Source organism: Phacochoerus africanus, chromosome 6 (genome assembly GCF_016906955.1).
Source record: "Phacochoerus africanus isolate WHEZ1 chromosome 6, ROS_Pafr_v1, whole genome shotgun sequence".
NCBI lineage: Eukaryota > Metazoa > Chordata > Mammalia > Artiodactyla > Suidae > Phacochoerus > Phacochoerus africanus.
In genome coordinates, this window is record NC_062549.1 from 125617789 (window position 1) to 125633116 (window position 15328).

The following is a 15328-nucleotide window of genomic DNA, read 5'->3' on the forward strand; positions in this document are numbered from 1 at the left end:
ATTGGGGGGGGGGAAGAATGCAACCTCTAAATGACAGGCTGGTCCAAAGAGATGCAGAGTTGTGTTGTGGGCAAGATTGGGACTACTGCAGGTGCCCACATCTCCATGCCCAGCTCTGGCTTTTAAATCAGATCCCTTAAGGGGGTTATGCCTTTGGAAGAACTTCTGAAGCAAAAAAGAGGAGATGGAGGAACTTGTTAGAAGTTTCTCATTGTACTATTTACGCGGCCTGGGGGCTTCACGGTTGGAGATAGCTTCTTCCTTGAAAAGACGTTTTTGACTCCCAGTGGGATCATGCACTGCCGGCTCTGCCCAAGCCCTCCCCCAGGTGCCCCTCCAGACTCCAGCGCTTTTGACGCAAGTGTGTTGGGTGGTCGGGGGGCGGGGGGAAGGCTCTCAGACCCTCCTCAGCTTGTCATCTGTCAGGAAGATGGGCTGGGAAAGGTGGCCGTGGAATTTGAGACCCCCTCGAACACCCCCACCCGGCGTAGCTGCTGAGGCCCTGGAAAAGCCTGGGGACCCCCCGAGATACAGGATCACGAATTCCCTCATCGCAGGGGACCAGCTTGCCCGCCTTTGTCCCAAACCTGCTGCTTTACAAATGTGCAGAGGTCCAGCCTTGGGAGTCCCGAGCTGTGATCAGTAAGCTGTGCCGACAGCTCCTGGGGTTGCTGTGGGAAGGTGTACACAGCCATTCCGTGTTGGTCTGAACGGGCCGGTGGCAGTTGGGACGACAGTATTCTGGAAATAGGGCATTTTCGCAGCTGTCCAGCAACGTGAAGGGCGGAGGAGGCCGAGCCGTGTGGTTTCGGCCAGGGCTGCGGCTCCAGCCAAAACCCAAACCACGGGCTGCCGGCCTTGAAAGGCTGGAGGAAGCGCTGCCTAAGATGCTGCTGCTGGCTCAGCGGACTCAATGCACGAGAGGTTCTGGGGACAAGTTGGGTCCTTCCTGACTTCACTTTGGTTTCCTTCCTCCCTCCCTCCCTGCCTCTCTTCTGTCCCTAAGGAGTTTTCTCTGATTATGATGCAGAGTAGAATAATCCCAACTCATGAAACTGAGTTTTTTGCAAATGGCTGCACAACTAGGTTCAGGCTCTCGGGTCCCTTGGCGTGTGCTGTCGTGACTGGCCAGTCGGGCAGTTTCTCCTCAGATACGCCCTTCAGGTAGCAGAAAAACATACCGTGTGTGATCCTTTAAGCTTTGAATTGAACACGTGTGTCCTCGGCCCGTCTCCCACAACCAGAAAGGCTGTGAGTCGACTATGCTTTTCCAGTGGGAAAGGATTAATATTTAGTCATGTCAGGGGCAAACAGAATGGGAAACAAATGCGGAATTTAGGAAAAATGCTGCATGTGTGCAGAAGAAAATAATTGGGCACGGAAATTAAAGTGATTTTTCTACAGCATGAAATGGCATGATCTGCTTGCTGGAAGAGCCTTCCACCCCGCTGAGCAGTTGTTGAAAATGTGTTGGCTTTCCTTTGGGGGCCCCCGCAGCATTCAGCTCCCTCCCCATCGGAGAGATCCCTGCCGTGGGCTGGGCGTCAGGAGGTGATGTGCAATGCGCCTCCTGTGTCCTTGTTCCTCAGAAGCCTTTCCTGGAAAGATTTCCGTCATTCAGTTTGAATTTCATAACTGATTACCCAGTGAAAGCTCCTTTTGAGACTTCTATTGCCGGAGAAAAATATTGGTACCTAGAGGGATGGCAACTTAATTAATAGAGAATAAAATCTAAGCACATTCTGTGCGTAGACTTGTTGAATAGCTACCATTCCAGGATGGCTAGATTGGTCATACATTGTAAATGAAATGCAGGCATTGGTGGTTTCACCGCGTGGAATTCAGTAGTTTACAAAGATGGGACCGTCTCCGCCGTGAAGTGACCAGGTTGTGCCTCTTCTTTCACACGACTCTAGGGCCCAGGAAGATGAGCACAGCTGTCTGGGGCCACGTGACATTCACATCTGCATACTTTACATATAAAATAAACGCAAGGAAAAGTTTGTCGCACATATTTGGTAAAGGTGTGCCCATGATTGAAACTCTGTAGCGACGTGCTAGGTGCACTTGCGGTACTTAGATTGTCAACCAGTGCAAAGCGTGATCGTCATTTGTGTCAACCTGAGCAACCCACGCGGTGTGACGACCCAGCATGAGGAGATGGTCCTTCCTCTGCTGGTGAAGAGTTTCTCATCAGTGTTCTCAGCCCAAAGAAACAGGGAATCAAGAGAATAAATAACTCTCTCACATGCACTGTAGAATGTACTTGCTGCAGATATTTAAGGACCTGTGTAATTTTATAGATTCGTGAGCGAAATCTTCCTATTCCGTTTTCTAACAGGCTCCCAACAGTATTGGCTTTGGGAGAGAAAGTGAAAGATCCATGATAATGACCAAATCAGTAAGAGATGACATTCCTTCAACCCAAGAGAAGCTGCTCAAGTGGGCTTTGGACAATGGCTACAGTCCAGTAACATCGTACACGGTGGCTCCTGTGGCCAACAGGTTTCATCTTCGGCTTGAAAACAATGGTAAGAGTGGTTAGCGTATGTAAAAATAGCCTGTAAATGAAATTTTCCAATGCAGAACTCTCATTTTGACTTAGATGATGCTCTTTTTCTGTTGCAAATATTAATGATTCCTTTGACTCTTTTTTACTATAAAGCTTGAGGTTATCTAGAATCGTGCTACATTATTTTGGGGAAAGCATCTGTCACACAGATTCGCCAGTGACGTAGAGTTGATTGCGTGTTGGAGAACTTGGTTAGAGGTGGTTTCCACTGTGATTTTATTGAGGAGAAATTAGCCCGGATTCGTTTCTCAGAGATGCGTAATGATCACTTGGGGCTGAGACACAGAGGCATTGGGGCTGCAGGAGAGAAGTCTTAGATCCGGCTGACTCTCAGAGGAAAAGAGTCACAAAGGCTAACACTTCTGCTTTCTCGTTCTTACCCGGAGAGAAGGCAGCAGTTATGACCCCACTCTGATGGAGGAGGAGGCAAGGGCTTCACAAGTTCTTGAGGTTTTCCAAGGAGTTCCCTGGTGGCCTAGTGGTTAAGGAGTTGGCATTATCATTGCTGTGGCTCGGATTCAATCCTTGGTCTGGGAATATCCACGTGCTGTGGACACGGCCATAACAAAAACAAAACAACAACCAGAATCCCCCCCCCCCCAAATACCCACAAGATCTTGAGGTTTTCCTAGAGTCTTATAGATGGTGAGACTTGAACCCCGGGTTTTCTGATTCCCCAGATCTCTTGCTTACCACCTGGTATGGCTACGGAGTGCAGTGCCAATAGCACAAAGATTAGGAGCACAGGTTCAAGTCCCAGCCCTGCCATGTGTTCACCGTTTGGAAGTTGTCTAACCGCTAAGCCTCAGGTTCCTCCTCAGTAACACGGGGAAACAGCAGGACCCACCTCACACGGTGGTCACAAAGTTTTTTATCAGTGTAGACGCTAAAACCTCCAAAGCTCCGACTGGTTTTGGACTCACACAACTGTGCCATCCTTTTCAAAAGGAGTATTGAAGATGTCCTCTGACAAAGCATATTGAAGAAGAATAGTTTTTAAGCAAAGAACGAGTAAGAAAGACTATGGCAGAACACGGAGGGGGATTGTATGGGAATCCGTCTCGCCCGAAGGCGTGAGTGAGTTTGCCTGGGCAGCTTTTTATTTCTTCCTTCGGGACCAGGTTCTAAAAGCCCAGGTGCCCAGACACACCTGCCAGAACTCAGCAGTCAGAAAGGAGAGAGCAAAGGAATTTTTTCTTTTTTTTTTTAATGGTGCTTTCATTTATTTATTTATTTATTTTTGCTTTTTAGGGCCACACCCACGGCATATGGAGGTTCCCAGGCTAGGGGTCCAATCGGAGCTACAGCCTACACCACAGCTCATGGCAACGCCAGATCCTTAACCCACGGAACGAGGCCAGGGCTCGAACCTGCAACGGTTCCTAGTTGGATTCGCTTCCACTGAGCCACAACAGGAACTCCGCCAAGTAATTTTAGAATACCAATATTGTTTCATGAAATCTTTAGAGAAGCTGTTCTAAAAACTCTCTCCATTCAAGGGAAGTATCTCATTGGCAATTGAATGGAACAGTATTGTCCCACATAACATTCCACTGGTAGATTTTTATAGCCGGAGAACGTTAGAAATCACCGAATCCAGTGGTTCTTCATCTTGGCTGCCTGTTGGAATCAGATGGGGAGCTTTAAAACAGAACGCTTGGGTACCACCCCAGAGAGCCCAGTTTTTTGTTTTCGTTTTCGGGGTTTTGTTTTGTGTTTTGACCTGGGGGGGCAGCCTGAGCATAGGAATATATATATATATTTAAGCTCCCAGAGCAATTTCAACACGCAGCCAAAGTTGAGAACCACTGATCTAATCCAACATCTTAATTTTACATACTGGGAAGCCAAGGCACAGAGGAGTGAGCCGCTTAGCCAGAGGCACTCAGCCCACTAGGAAGACCTCCAGGACTGGAGTTCAGGCTTCCAGGCTCCTCGTGTCTTGTGGACGTTGCTTGTGAAGGGAGCCTTTACACCTGCCGCCCCTTGCCAACCTGCCCTGTCTCCTGTCGCGGGGACGACTGGGGCCTGGCCTCAAGCGCTGATGCTTTGTCTTCCTCTCTGCCCGCAGAGGAGATGAGCGATGAGGAAGTCCACACCATCCCTCCTGAGCTCCAGATCCTGCTGGACCCTGGCGCGCTGCCTGTCCTGGACCACCCACCCATCCGGGGAGGGGGCGGCCGGCATGGAGGCCTTCCCTTCCCTTTCCCTGATATCCCCAGGAGGGGCCGGCAGGACGGAGGAAAAGACAGGCTCCCTCGGCCAAAGGACCCTGTTGTCCCCAGCATCCAGCTGCTTCCTGGTCCTGGAGAGCCCCAGGAGGCGCAGGGGAGCAGGGATGTCGCCCTGTCAGTCAGATGCGACAGTGAAAAGATGCTCGTAGCCGTAGAAAAAGATTCTCTCCAGGTTAGTGTGGTCCCTTAAAGCGAGATGGGCCTCCTCCCACCTTGCCTCCGTCTGCAGTAGTGGTTTCCCTCCAGCTCTTTCACTTTGAACCCGGGAGGCTTGATAGTGTTTTCTCAGTTGGACGGGCTCACTTCCCCTTGGCTGGGATTCTCACCCGGTTCCTGTTGTTCTCAGTGAGGGGGGTTCCAGAGCCTTGTGTGTCAATATTTTGCTGTCACATTTCCAAGGCCAACAAACACAATTCTTGGGCTGTTGAGAGATGGGGGGGCTGGGAAGGCGTAAGCGGGGAGGGGAGACGCAGGCCCCCAGCAGCCTGTGCTTGGAAGAGCCGGCGAGATGTGTGCCCCATGTGCTGTGGGACTGCCTGGGGCCCCCCTCTCAGTCTTTGGTGGTTGTTGCTTTAGGCCAGCGGCTACCCCGGGCTGGAGCTGACCCTGTTGGATCCCACGTGCAAGGCCAAGATGAATGGCACGCACTTCATCTTGGAGTCTCCCCTGGACGGCTGCGGCACTCGGCACCGGCGGTCGGCCCCCGACGGAGTGGTGTACTATAACTCTGTGAGTGCTCGCCCCGCGCCAGAGCCTGGCCGGCTCTTGCTTGGAAATTAGTCTTCGGGTTCCGATGAAAGTGGAGGGCAGGTGCCCCAGGCTGAAGCGTCAGCTCGCAGCCAGATGGGAGGCACCTGGCCCTAAGCCCTTGTTTCTTTTGCTGCTGGTCCGTGGGAGCTGGGAGGCCCGTTTCTCGGCTGGCGCCCTTTCCCACCCTCCTTCCGTCTCCTGGTGGCAAAGGGCTCATGGCCAGGCGATGGTGACTTTCTGTGGCTCAGCTGTGGGACCAGATGGCCTGGTCCACATGACGGTGCAGCCAAGCCCGTGGGCTCTGAGTGAGCTCCTGTGTACAGCTGAGCGGCCCAGGTCCGAGGCTCTCTGGCCCCGGGAGAGTCTTGTCTAGAAGTGGGGTGCCGCCCTCCCTCCTGCACTAAAGTGCCCAAAGAGAGAAAGCTGCAGAGGGCCTTCGGGATTGTTAAATCTCTCGTCTCTAAGAAAGCCCTGAATTGATACCGTCTCCTCCTTTTGAAGTCACCTGGGGAGGGTCCTCAGACGCCCCCAGCGACAACCCTTTGCAGCAGGCAAAACCTTCCCCTCCCAGACAGCACTCCCGTCACTTCGTCTCAGTCCTTTCTATTCAGCTAGAGCCTATTCTTTTTTTTTTTTTTTTTTGTCTTTTTGCTATTTCTTGGGCCGCCCCTGCAGCATGTGGAGGTTCCCAGGCTAGGAGTCGAATCGGAGGTGTAGCCACCGGCCTACACCAGAGCCACAGCAACGCAGGATCCGAGCCGCGTCTGCAACCTACACCACAGCTCACGGCAACGCTGGATCCTCAACCCACTGAGCAAGGGCAGGGACCGAACCCACAACCTCATGGTTCCCAGTCGGATTCGTTAACCACTGTGCCACGACGGGAACTCCAGCTAGAACCTATTCTTACAGACGCAGACACTAAACAGTGGAGATTGAAAGAATGGGAGCATGAGATTTTGAAAGGACTGTAAAGTGGTCATTTGCAACCAGAGTTGTCCTTTTCATGGTAGCAAGTCAGGCTCACAGCTCGTGTGTCCAGCTTGGACAGGGCGTGTGCCTGCTCGGCGCCCTCCCCGGTTCCGGCCTGGGCCTGGAGGGCGGCAGCCACTGTTCATTCCGCAGATAGGCCTGACCCGTCGAGAGAGGGGACTGGCCATCCGGTCCGTGTGGCCCGTGTGGGGACTGAGTCTCCCGTGAGCCAAGCTCATTGTTCCTCAGATCATCTCCGAATGTTTGAGCTGGAAAGAACCTTGAGATGATCTCATTCGACTTCCTGCTTCGCAGGTGAGGAAATTGAACTCCAGGGAGTTCAGAGCCTTGCTTGGCCCTGAAGTGCTCGTGATTGGTGGAGCCAGGACTGAATCCAGCTTCCCGACCTCTCATGCACGAAGCTCGCCCCAGCGCTAGGCTGGAGCAGCTAACCTCCCTTCATTACTGGAATAACTTACAACCCTTGACCTGTGATGAGCACTTTCCTGCCAAAGCCAACGCTCCCTTTCTTGCCATTAGCCAGTTTTTCCGGATGTAGTGAATGTTGCAGATAATTGGTATCCTTGATTTTGGAATTTTAAACGAGTATCTCCATTCATGCCAATAAGAGGCCAGGGTAATTTGCATATTAAGTTAAAAGAAAAAAACGGGTCATCTGCCTCAGGAGAGAAAGGTGTAACCCTTCTTTTTCAAATGAGGATAGCGAGGGCAGGTGATAACCTGGTTCGCTTCCAGTGCTCAGTGCTGTCTTTTGAGGACCGGTAAGGGCTGGAGAGGCGGTCTCCCCTCAATTCCCTTCCCCGTCTACTCTCTTCAGTGGCTAGTTTAATGGTTTCTTCCAGTTCTAATTGGTTTTCGGCAATTTTCACCTTCCCCATGTATTTACATTTTGCAATGTATTCAAAATCTAAGGAGGTGAGGCGAAAAATCAGACCCCAAAAGGCATAGCTGGCCAACACGTGCAAAGAAATTAGGATTTTATTTATGGAGTCCTGGCCCTTAGGCATTTTTTTTCCATCTTATCTGGAACTAATCTAGAAGTAATTGTTTCAGCCAGCGTTAGGATGAGGGTCGTGGCATGAAACGATGTTCTTTCCTGCATGTCTACACCATCGGAAGGTACTGGGGAAGCCGGGGGAGTGTAGGAGAGAGGCCAGGGGGGACTGGCTCAGCGGGAATCATGAGTCCCTTTGCTTCCAACACAGGCCAAACTTTATCAGCCTCGATGGATACAAGTAACACGAGCTCCTTGGATTCTCTCCATCGTAGTGTGTCTTAGAGTTTGCAATATAAAGGAGACCCCACAGACACACCTACAGTACTTGGGGGCCTGTTGCCAATCCCATCCAACCCCATTCCAGTGTCAGGTGTTTTCCCACCATTTAAGATTACTTATGTTTTCTCCCAGGGGAAAATACATATTTTAGTTTAAATCCTCATTTAAATATGCATTGAGCGTCTTCATTTTCATCTCTTTGAGAAGGAAATCGTAAAAAAAAACTTGGTTTTTTTTGGAGTTCTCGTCGTGGTGCAGGGGAAATGAATCCAACTAGGAACCACGGCCTCCACCAGTGAGTTGAGGACCCGGGGTGGCCGTGAGCTGCGGTGTAGGTCGCAGATGCGCCGCGATTCCCCATCCCGCGTGGCTGTGGCCGTGGTGTAGGCCAGCGGCTGCAGCTCGGATTGGAGCCCTAGCCTGGGAACCTCCGTGTGCCACAGGTGCGGCCCTAAAAAGCAAAAAACAAAGCAAACAAACAAAACTCGGGTTTTTTTTAAAGTCAGATTTTCAGTGTGCCTCTGGTGTTTTGTGGGGGTGGCCGAGCGCCTGTGACTTGGGGTTTTTCTGACCCTGTGTCCACTTTCCTGCCTTTTAGATCGTCATCCAGGCGCCGCCCTCGGGGGACAGCAGCGGCTGGCCAGAAGCTTATGAGGACTTGGAGTCCGGTGATAACGGATTCCCGGGGGACATGGACGAAGGCGACGTGGCCCTCTCCAGCCGGCCGGAGCTCGTCGTGGTACGTGTGTGTCTGCAGCAGGTGGTTTGTGAAGCAGGCTGTCTGTCTGGTTGCTTTCAGCCGGGGCGCGTGGGAAAATCGAATCACCTGCGATGGGCCCCAGGTCGGGGAGCTGCAAGCTAACGCTTCGTTTGCCTGGTTTCTTCCCCAGTTTAACTGTAGCCTGCGGCCCACCAGGCATCCCAGCAGAGCCCAGGACCCACCCACCAGAAACGTCACCTTCAGCATGGACCTCTACACCACGGACCTCTTTCTAGCGCCCGCCCAGGGCGTCTTCTCTGTGGCCGAGAACGGACACGTGTATGTGGAGGTGAGAGCCCCCTGTCCGCCCCGGCTGTCAGCTCATCGTGGCCGTGTCACAGCTCCCGAACGGGAGCGAAGACGGCTCTTCCCGCCCCTCCCCTCGGCCTTGACCTGCTCCGGGTGAGGGCCTGGCTCAGAACCCGCTTCCAGGTTGATTTCCAACCAAAGCAGGACCTTTCAGGATTCAGTTATGGTAAACGGAGAGAGTATTTTATACATGAATGGATGCTTGTTAAAAAAAAGAAATCGGCCGTGTGAATTCTCGTGAAGCCCTGTCCTAGCGTTTTTGAAGCAGTTGTTTAGTAGTTACAGCATCAGAGTTAACCAAAGACTATTTCGTACCACCTCACATATTATCGTTTATTTTATTTTATTTTTGTCTTTTGTCTTTTTAGGGCCGCACCCGTGGCGTATGGAAGTTCCCAGGCTAGGGGTCGAATTGAAGCTACAGCTGCCGGCCTCCACCACAGCCACAGCCACGCCAGATCTGAGCCCATCTGATCTCAGCAGGTCTGAGCCGTGTCTGTAACCCACACCAGCAGGTCTGAGCTGCGTCTGCGACCTACACCACAGCTCACGGCCACGCCAGATCCTTAACCCACTGAGCGAGGCCAGGGATCGAACCTGCAACCTCGTGGTTCCTAGTCGGGTTCATTACCACAACGGGAGCCACAGCAGGAACTCCTCATATCATCTTTTAAATAGTGCGCGCTTTTGAGTGAAATACTGTGTGCTACCATATCTCATAAAAAATGTTTTTATCTAGGTCATTGTCCAAATGTATCTATAAATGTATTAAAACTGTTTCTGTGTAGAACAGTAATAATCACACATAAGGTACATCTGTGGAATGTCTACAAAACTATTGGACAGCGGTGCTGACAACAACAGCTCACATTTATTGAAGATTTCTTTTGTGCCCAGCTCAGCCCTAAGTATTGTAGTCATCTACGCTTGGAAGCAATTCTCTGAAATAGGACTAAATCAATATTCTCATTTTCTGGATGAGCAGTGGAAGCACAGAGTTGTCTAAGGTCACATGGGGAGTACCTAGCAGCGTTCAGAGTCAGGGTTCATCCTCGGGTCGCCTGGCTCCAGAGCCCACCCCGTTATCCGCTGGAGGCTCTTGTTTGTCCTCAAAGGGCCATGTGAGGACGGGGGAAGCCGTAACCTCTTAGCAGGGCAATGATCCGGGCTCCCAGATTCTAGAGACGATAAATATCCTTTTGGCCCCAGGAGGTCGGCCGGTTTTACAGGGACGTTGTCCCTGGCCGAGCTGGTTTGGGTTCTCTGCTGCAAGCTGGTGTCTCCGTCACGGCGGGAGAAGTGAGAAGCCTAAGGGCTGAGATGGATACAGCCACGCATTAAAAGTGGCTTCGGTGCACATACTTCTATTTAAAAAAAAACAGAGAATGCTCGTTTGTACTGACTCTGGGACGGAGCCTGCTGGCTCTAGACATTTTCCTGGATCGTCTCCTCTTTTTTGATCCCTCTTCTGAGAGATCTTCTCTTTCTGGGGGTGTCCCCGCGCAGAGGCCTCTCCTTGTCCGGGGTCGGTGTTTTCTTCCTGCTTTTCCAGCTGCACAGTCCGCAGGCACATTGGTCAGTGACTGTCTTGTGCTGTGGATTTTAGGGGTGCTGCTTAATTCCAGTCTGTTCTTTTCCAGATGGGTGCCTGGCCTTGCCAATGTGTGGCTTTGCTGCCTTGGGCTGATCAGTGGCCAGTCTTTCTCGTGTCTCCTACCCGGGTAGCCTGGGTACTTTGAGTTTAACCCCCATCTCCCCCCATCCCCACCCAGTGCTGGCTTACTTGAAGTATGTTTTCTTTTTCATTCGTATTTTCCCATTTATATATCATCTCTATTGTTCATCATTAAATTTAATCAAAGACACGGTCAAGTGATTAAAAAAATTTTTTTTGTTATACCTTTTTTTTTTGTCTTTTGTCCTTTTAGGGCCACACCCACATCATATGGAGGTTCCCAGGCTAGGGGTCGAATCAGAGCTGTAGCCACCAACCTACGCCAGAGCCACAGCAATGCCAGATCCGAGCCGCGTCTGCGACCTACACCACGGCTCATGGCAACACCAGGTCCTCAACCACTTAGCAAGGCCAGGGATCGAACCTGCAACCTCCTGGTTCCCAGTTGGATTCGTTTCCGCTGTGCCACGATGGGAACTCCGTGCTATATCATTTTAATTAATTAATTTATTTATTTTTAAAATTAAAGTGCAGTTGATTTACGGTGTTGTGTCAGCTTCTGCTGTGCAGCAAAGTGACCCAGTCATCCACCATTTAAAATATCATGTACATAGAAGAGAATTTGGGGGGGGACAGAAGGGTTTAGGATGCTTTATTTTAAAGTGACTTTAAAACACTTAAAATATGGGAGAAAATCTGTAAATACTTTGCTAAATAGGATAGCAGCTGTGCCTAGTCTTTGCTTCCCAGTTTGGGCTCCACTGGTGATAAGATTTTTTTGTTTTTATTGGGGGGGGGGGATAATAAGTCAAACTTACTAAAGCCTTGACCTGGTCTAAAGAACTATTTTCCAGTTTCTTCTCCCAGCCATCCCATCATATCCCCTTCCAGAATCTTCTGCTTTCTCTAAATCACAGTATCAAGACATTATCAGTTTTGCCACCTGGTCTGTGGTCACCGCGGGGGGACAGTTGGCTGTTTTTCTTTTAGTTTGTTTTGGGGAATTTTTAAGAGTATTTATAACCTCCCCCCCAAATGTAAATCTGGAATAGCACTACCACTAGTAGGTGACATTTATTAACCAGCAGGGAACTGTGTTATTTGCTGGTAGCTTTGGCCGTGCAGGTACACTGGTAGGTGCTAGTGACCTGGTCCTGGGGGTGGGGTCGGGCAGAAACTGAGGTTTGGCGCTCACAGTGCGTGAGCAGCAGAGCCTGCGGTTTCCCTGGGCTGGTCTCACCCCAAAGCCTGAGCTCCGGCCACTCCCCATTTCCAGACCACTTCAGAGTGAATTTTGACAAGACTTTTTTCCTCTCAAACAACGTTTGGGGATGCGCTGGACATAGAAGCCGTTGCACTGCCTGCATTTTTGAGATTAGCGAAAAGGTGTGCATGTCTTCCGCCACACATTTTCCACTGCGGGTCTGAGTTCATATGGTAAAGGGCACTTTTTAGTAAGTAGAGACGGTGCGATTTGCCATTTTTCCAGACTAAAACATCTACATTTTCAGAAATAGTGTAAAAATAAGGAAGCATGACTATTTGGACTACCAAACCCTCCTTCTGGAAGGACTTCTTACCAGGCACCCTCCCCTCCCTGGCCACGTCTCGAGCCGCTTGAATTGTCCCCGTAGCTCTAGTGAAATGGTGACGGGAAGATGGACTTGCATTCCGAAGACCTGGGCTCAGGCCGTGGTTTCACCCAGTATTTGCCAGACGTGATCTTGACCAAGTCGTCTGTCCCTTGCGTTCACGTCCTCCTCCATGTTTGAGATGAAGACGACAGTGTTTACGCGTAAGCTTGTTCTCAGGGTGTAAGCCTTAAGGCACAACAAAATGACACGGTCACAGCTTCCTGTTGAGCATCTCGGAGTTAACCACGTAGGAATCTTCCAAACTAGGGCCGTGGACTGAAAGCCCCCGCGGTCCGGGACTTCCCCTGGGCATCTCAGAATGAAACGTGTGTTTATATCTTCATGCCTCTGAAAGGGTTCTGGGGTTATTGGCCTATGGTTAAGCACCAATGTTCTTTCTAAAGCGTTTAAGTTTATTTTGATCCTTAGTTGAGTCAAGGAATGAGGCAATAGAGGAGACAGGCCGGTCACCCAGGGAGCCATGTGTCACCAAATGGAGAGCCCAGTGAGGGTCGGGGATTTGAGCTGAGTTCAGGCGAGCAGAGATGTGCATTCTGTGTACACTTGGCCAAACACGACTTCCTGTTTCTAAAGAAAAGAACCTTAACCAGCTTTGGACGCAGCCGCACAAGTGTTCTGCAAGAGGGAGGAGCGTCAAGGAGTCGGAAACGTTCCTGATGAGATTTCCCTGAAAATACCCTTGGGCTTAAAGAGTGACGGGGGGAGTGCTTGGCAAGGTCTGGTGTGGCCCTCTGAGCAGCTGGGACACTTGGCCAGGCCCCCGACGGCCACCAGGCTGCACCTTTCCCCAGTCCAGCCCCGGAGCACCTCCGCTGCTTCCCCACGAGGCCGGATTCTAGAAGGAGCTACGGCTTTCCTGCACCGTTTAGGCTCACGCTGACCTGCTGCTGCTGAGACGCTTGGGCTTCCCTGACCAGCCTAAATAGAGTCTGCTTCTGTCCTTTGTTTTTTGAGGAAATTTTAAGAAGCGCTTGCCTCACACGTGATACACTATTATGACACCAGGGCCTTTGCCTGTGGGGGGTTTATTTATTTTGGAAAATCCACTTTTTTAAATGTTAATGATTTTTATTTTTTTCCATTACAGCTGGTTTACAGCATCCTGTCAGTTTTCTACTGTACAGCAAGGTGACCCCGTCACACATACATATATACATTCCTTTTTCTCCCATTATCATGCTCCATCATAAGGGCCTAGGTATAGTTCCCAGGGCTGTACAGCAGGATCTCATTGCTAATCCATTCCAAAGGCAACCGTTTGTGTCTGCTAAGCCCAGATTCCCAGTCCGTGCCCCCTCCCTCCCCCTTCCCCTCGGCATCCACAAGTCTGTTCTCCACGTCCAGGAGGAAAATCCACTTTAGGGGCATTGAGGCGCTTTTATTTTTATTTCCCAGGGGACTTAGGAGGGGTCGCAAAGACTTATTCGTATCTTATATTAGAATCTTTCAGGCTGGCACTGGAACAAAATAGAACTAGTTCACTCTTGTCAGCCCTGTCACGTTTAAATGGGAACCTTCTCTTTCTTCAACCAGCGTACGTTGCTTTTGTCATTAGAAAGAAGACTCTCTAAGTATGTTATGAACATCCAGCAGCATCTCTCATCGGAAGGGCTGCGTTGGTACGTCACCCTTGTGCCTAGACGGATGCTGAGATGCTAACCCGTTGCCAATCCATCGTTCTGTGCTGTTGCAGGTGTCTGTTACCAAGGCCGACCAAGAACTGGGATTTGCCATCCAAACGTGCTTCATCTCCCCGTACTCGAACCCGGACAGGATGTCTGATTACACTATCATCGAGAACATTTGCCCGAAAGATGAATCTGTGAAATTCTACGATCCCAAGAGAGTCCACTTCCCCATCCCACAGGCCGAGACAGATAAGAAACGATTCAGCTTTGTTTTTAAGCCCGTCTTCAACACATCCCTGCTCTTTCTGCAGTGCGAGCTCACGCTGTGTACCAAGAGGGAAAAGGAGCCCCAGAAGCTACCTAAGGTGAGTGGCTTCGTCCATGGGTGCTGCTATTTTGACATTTTTAGTTGTATGTGTGTGGCGGCGGGGGGACCTCCAGAGACGTCGAATCACAGCTGACTGCAGGTTGAGGTTTTTGATTTGGGACCTGCCCAACTGAAGTAATAAAGTCTGTGTGAGCAGGGGACTGTGCGTTTTATGGAGTCTTAGAGAATAAATCCTGACAGTGTGATGTTTTTGTTCCAATGCATGCTACTCAGTAGTATCTTGCAAATGATAAATCAAGACTGTTTTCCATTGAAGGAGCGCTCTGGCTTTATCTTCGCTTTTCAGATAGCGTGCGATGCCAAGAGCGTGGAGAGCCGAAGGCCGAGCTCAGTGTGAGGGTTCGTTTTTCCAGGTCCCACTGCGATTTGTATTTGCAGTTGTTTTTTGACCTTCTCCGTGTGAGTTATAAGGTTGACTTGTCTCCTGAGGGCTTCTAAGGGAAACGAACAAAGACTTTAATTTTTGTGGGTTTCACATCGGTTCGTCATGTTTGCCTCATGTCACTCCCTGCATGGAACCAGGATGTTCTGTTGCCACAACAGAAATCAGAGCCCTTTGACCTGCTGGCGTGGCCACGGTAGGGGGTCTGAAGGGTGGTTACCTCATGCTTTGGGCCTTGTGCCCAGAGGGTGTCGTCTGCTGCAGTTTTGTGTCTGTGATCTGCCACGATTATGTGTCATTTCATACAGGCATTTATTTTTTTTACATATCTTGCTCAGCGTAAGCCCACTTGTAATCCTTTCATAGTCTCGTCTCAATCAATGTCTAAAAGTCTGATAATTGAGCTGTATCATTGGACCTGTGTGAATGGAATTCTCTCACCTCGTATAGAGGTTGTAAGAAATAGGTGTAGAGGTAGAAGGAAAAATGATTACTGGGTGGATTACCATTTATTTGCATTCTTTTTACATTTTTTTGGCCTCACCCATGGCATGTGGAAATTCCCCCACCAGGGATTGAACCTGAGCCACTGCAGTGACAATGCCAGCGCCTTAACCTGCTGAGTTACCAGGGAGCTCCTGGATGGATTACAATTGATCCAAATTCCTTGCACTATTACGTTCCCCTGAGCGTCCATTTCTCCATA

At 50.3% G+C, this 15328-nt stretch overlaps 1 protein-coding gene across 2 annotated transcripts in view; it reads left to right on the top strand.

Moving 5' to 3' along the window:
• Window positions 1-15328, top strand: part of TGFBR3 (transforming growth factor beta receptor 3) — a 200792-nt gene that overhangs the window by 159196 nt on the left and 26268 nt on the right. For both annotated transcript variants that reach the window (XM_047785319.1, XM_047785318.1), the window contains exons 8-13: window positions 2342-2531; window positions 4644-4978; window positions 5383-5535; window positions 8424-8564; window positions 8716-8874; window positions 13918-14217. In XM_047785319.1, coding sequence (XP_047641275.1) covers window positions 2342-2531; window positions 4644-4978; window positions 5383-5535; window positions 8424-8564; window positions 8716-8874; window positions 13918-14217 — 1278 coding nt within the window. The remainder of the gene's footprint in view (window positions 1-2341; window positions 2532-4643; window positions 4979-5382; window positions 5536-8423; window positions 8565-8715; window positions 8875-13917; window positions 14218-15328) is intronic.